Source organism: Phragmites australis, chromosome 6 (assembly GCF_958298935.1).
Source record: "Phragmites australis chromosome 6, lpPhrAust1.1, whole genome shotgun sequence".
NCBI lineage: Eukaryota > Viridiplantae > Streptophyta > Magnoliopsida > Poales > Poaceae > Phragmites > Phragmites australis.
Genome location: NC_084926.1, coordinates 36,288,898 through 36,291,497, shown reverse-complemented (window position 1 = coordinate 36,291,497; position 2,600 = coordinate 36,288,898). Strand labels below are relative to the sequence as shown.

Genomic DNA, 2,600 nt, shown 5'->3' with positions numbered 1-2,600 from the left:
GGCACTAGCTGCTCAAGAGGAATTGTCGATCCATCACATGGATGTGAAATCTGCATTTCTGAATGGCGAATTGGAGGAGGAAGTATATGTTGCACAACCACCGGGGTTCATCATCGCCGGAGAAGAGCACATGGTCATGCGGCTGTGGAAGGCGCTCTACGGCCTGTGACAAGCACCACGCGTATGGAACGCGAAGCTTGACAGTACCTTGAGGTCTCTCAACTTCGAGCAAAGAGTGCACAAACATGCGACGTACCAGCGCGGCCATGGCAACACGCTGCTGGTCCTTGGGGTCTATGTGGATGATCTAATCATCACGAGATCGGCAAAAGAGGAGATTGATCGATTCAAGGTGAAGATGAAGACAATTCAGGATGAGCGACCTCGGTTTGCTCTCCTTCTACCTTAGGATTGAGGTCCAGCAGAGCATCGGTGGCGGCGGTATAACGTTGTGCCAAGCGCACTATGCTGCTCAAATCCTAGAGATGGCGGGGATGAAAAATTGCAATCTCGCTCACACCCCGATGGAGGAATGGCTAAAGCTCAGCCGCGAGAGCACGACAGCAGAAGTGGACGCAACAGAGTACAGAAAACTTGTCGGAAGCCTCCGCTACCTCATCCACACACAGCCGGATCTCGCCTTCAGCGTCAGGTTCGTGAGCCACTTCATGGAGTGGCCAACTCAGGAGCATATGACGGCCGTGAAGAGGATCCTACGCTATGTTGCCAGGACGATCAACTACGGTTGCCGCTACAGGAAAGCAGAGGAGGGACAGCTGGTCGGCTACAGCAACAGTGACCTCGCCGGTGACATTGATACGCAGAAGAGCACCTATGGTGCTCTGTTCTTCTACGATGACAACTTGGTGAGTTGGCATTCCCTCAAATAGAGGGTGGTGGCCCTGTCGTCCTGTGAAGCAGAGTATGTCGTTGTCACCACTGCAACTACACAAGGTGTGTGGCTAGCTCGATTGCTCGGTGACTTCAAGGGGAAGCCTAATGACACCGTCAAGCTTAATGTTGACAACCAATCAGCTCTAGCACTGAGCAAAAACCCTGTACTCCATGAGCGCAGCAAGCACATCGATGTGCACTACCACTTCATCAGGGAGTGCTTGGACAACAGGAGTGTCAGTGCAGACTTCATTGGCACCAATGACCAGCTCGCAGACCTCTTAAAAAAGGCATTAGGGCGAGTTTGATTCCAAGAGCTTAGAGCTAGGACTGGAATGGTACAAATTAAACTTAAAGCAAACACACAAGGCTTAGGGGGGTGTTGTTAGAGTAAATTCTTGTGTAGTTAGTTTAATCTCTTGTTTCTTTCTCAGTACTGTAGCAAAATAACTGTAGCAGAGGTCATTGCTAACATCATCGATACTGTAGCATAGGCCACTGCTTACACCATCACTTATTGTAGCACCGACCTACTGTAGCAACAGTAGGTCAGTTGGTTTGCTATAAATAGGGGTAGCGCCCCCTCCCCTAATAGACACCAATTCAGGAGAGCTTCAGCTCAGTAGAAGCAGTAGAGGCTGTAGCAACTATAGCCTTTGTTTTGAGTGTTTGAATAAACATCGAAAGCTGTTTTGTTTATCAGCAAAAAAGAAAAGACTCCTTCTGAGAAATTCATGTGTCCAGTGTGTGCTCGTGTGTGTGCTCTTACAACCCACCTCTCGCAGGATCAATTCCAACACATGAGGCTTTCACACAGCAGTGATCACTGCCCTCTTCCAATGGTGGAAGGATAACAGGCCGCTGCACCTTATTTATTTTTTGCTTGCCATTTGGCTTCTGAGGTCACCATTCAAGCCCGGAAAGAATATATGTCGCATATGTGACCTACTGACGCTCGTCGCACATAGTTTCTTCTGAGGCAGCCACCGCCTTCCACCAGCGGATGCGTTGACGCTCCTCATGTGTCTCTCCCCCTCCCCCCACCTGCTTCTCCCTTCTGGCCAACCCATCCTCTGTCGTGTAGGAGAAACCTTCCCCTGTGCTCTCCACGTCACCGTAGTGCCAGCCTTAACACCGTTCGCACTCTGGATCGGCATTGCCCTGAGTTCAGCTCCCCGCCTAGCTACTCCTCCTTTCGGATGAGTAGTTAGGGCAGCAGTTTTCAGTTTCATCAGATTCTTCAGTTTCGCCAGGCTTTAGTTCGCATCAGGTGTGGGAAGGTATCAGGAACCGTCCAAATAGTATTCTAATTAATCATCAGGAGGATCATTTGCTTAATCACAACCTCAAAGATTAACCAAAATACATTTCAGTAGTCCCGGCACGTGTTTTGTGCCTAACATCGGAACACATGTCTTTCCAACATATAACATTACAACAAAGCTTAAGAGAGAGCGAGTAATTAACATTATATTACAAGTTATTAAGCATTCAACCATTTAAAATAATTTACACAAAAGATTAGATCAACTACGCAGCAGAAACAAAACTATAGACAGCAAAAGAAGAGTGGAGCCACATGCCCTTAAGCTTTGCCCTAAAAGCTTCGCCACTCAAGAGTAGTTGCCTACTCAGGCCCGCCACCGACATCGATGGATGTGAAGTAGCTAAACACCCTCTCTCTCACCAGCAGAACCTGAAAAGGC

At 48.6% G+C, this 2,600-nt stretch overlaps 1 protein-coding gene across 1 annotated transcript; it reads left to right on the top strand.

The window, feature by feature from the left end:
- The first annotated feature begins 524 nt into the window (after positions 1-524).
- On the top strand, positions 525-1,202 carry LOC133923178 (secreted RxLR effector protein 161-like). The gene is made up of 2 exons (XM_062368609.1): positions 525-866; positions 990-1,202. The coding sequence occupies exons 1-2, from the start codon at positions 525-527 to the stop codon at positions 1,200-1,202; spliced, it is 555 nt and encodes a 184-aa protein (XP_062224593.1).
- The last annotated feature ends 1,398 nt before the right edge of the window (positions 1,203-2,600 follow it).

Excerpts from the sequence above, each read along its gene's own strand:
- LOC133923178 (XM_062368609.1), top strand. The coding sequence starts at position 525 with ATGGAGGAATGGCTAAAGCTCAGCCGCGAGAGCACGACAGCAGAAGTG. Across the intron at positions 867-989 it reads TCTTCTACGATGACAACTTG|GGGAAGCCTAATGACACCGT; the intron begins GTGAGTTGGCAT and ends GGTGACTTCAAG.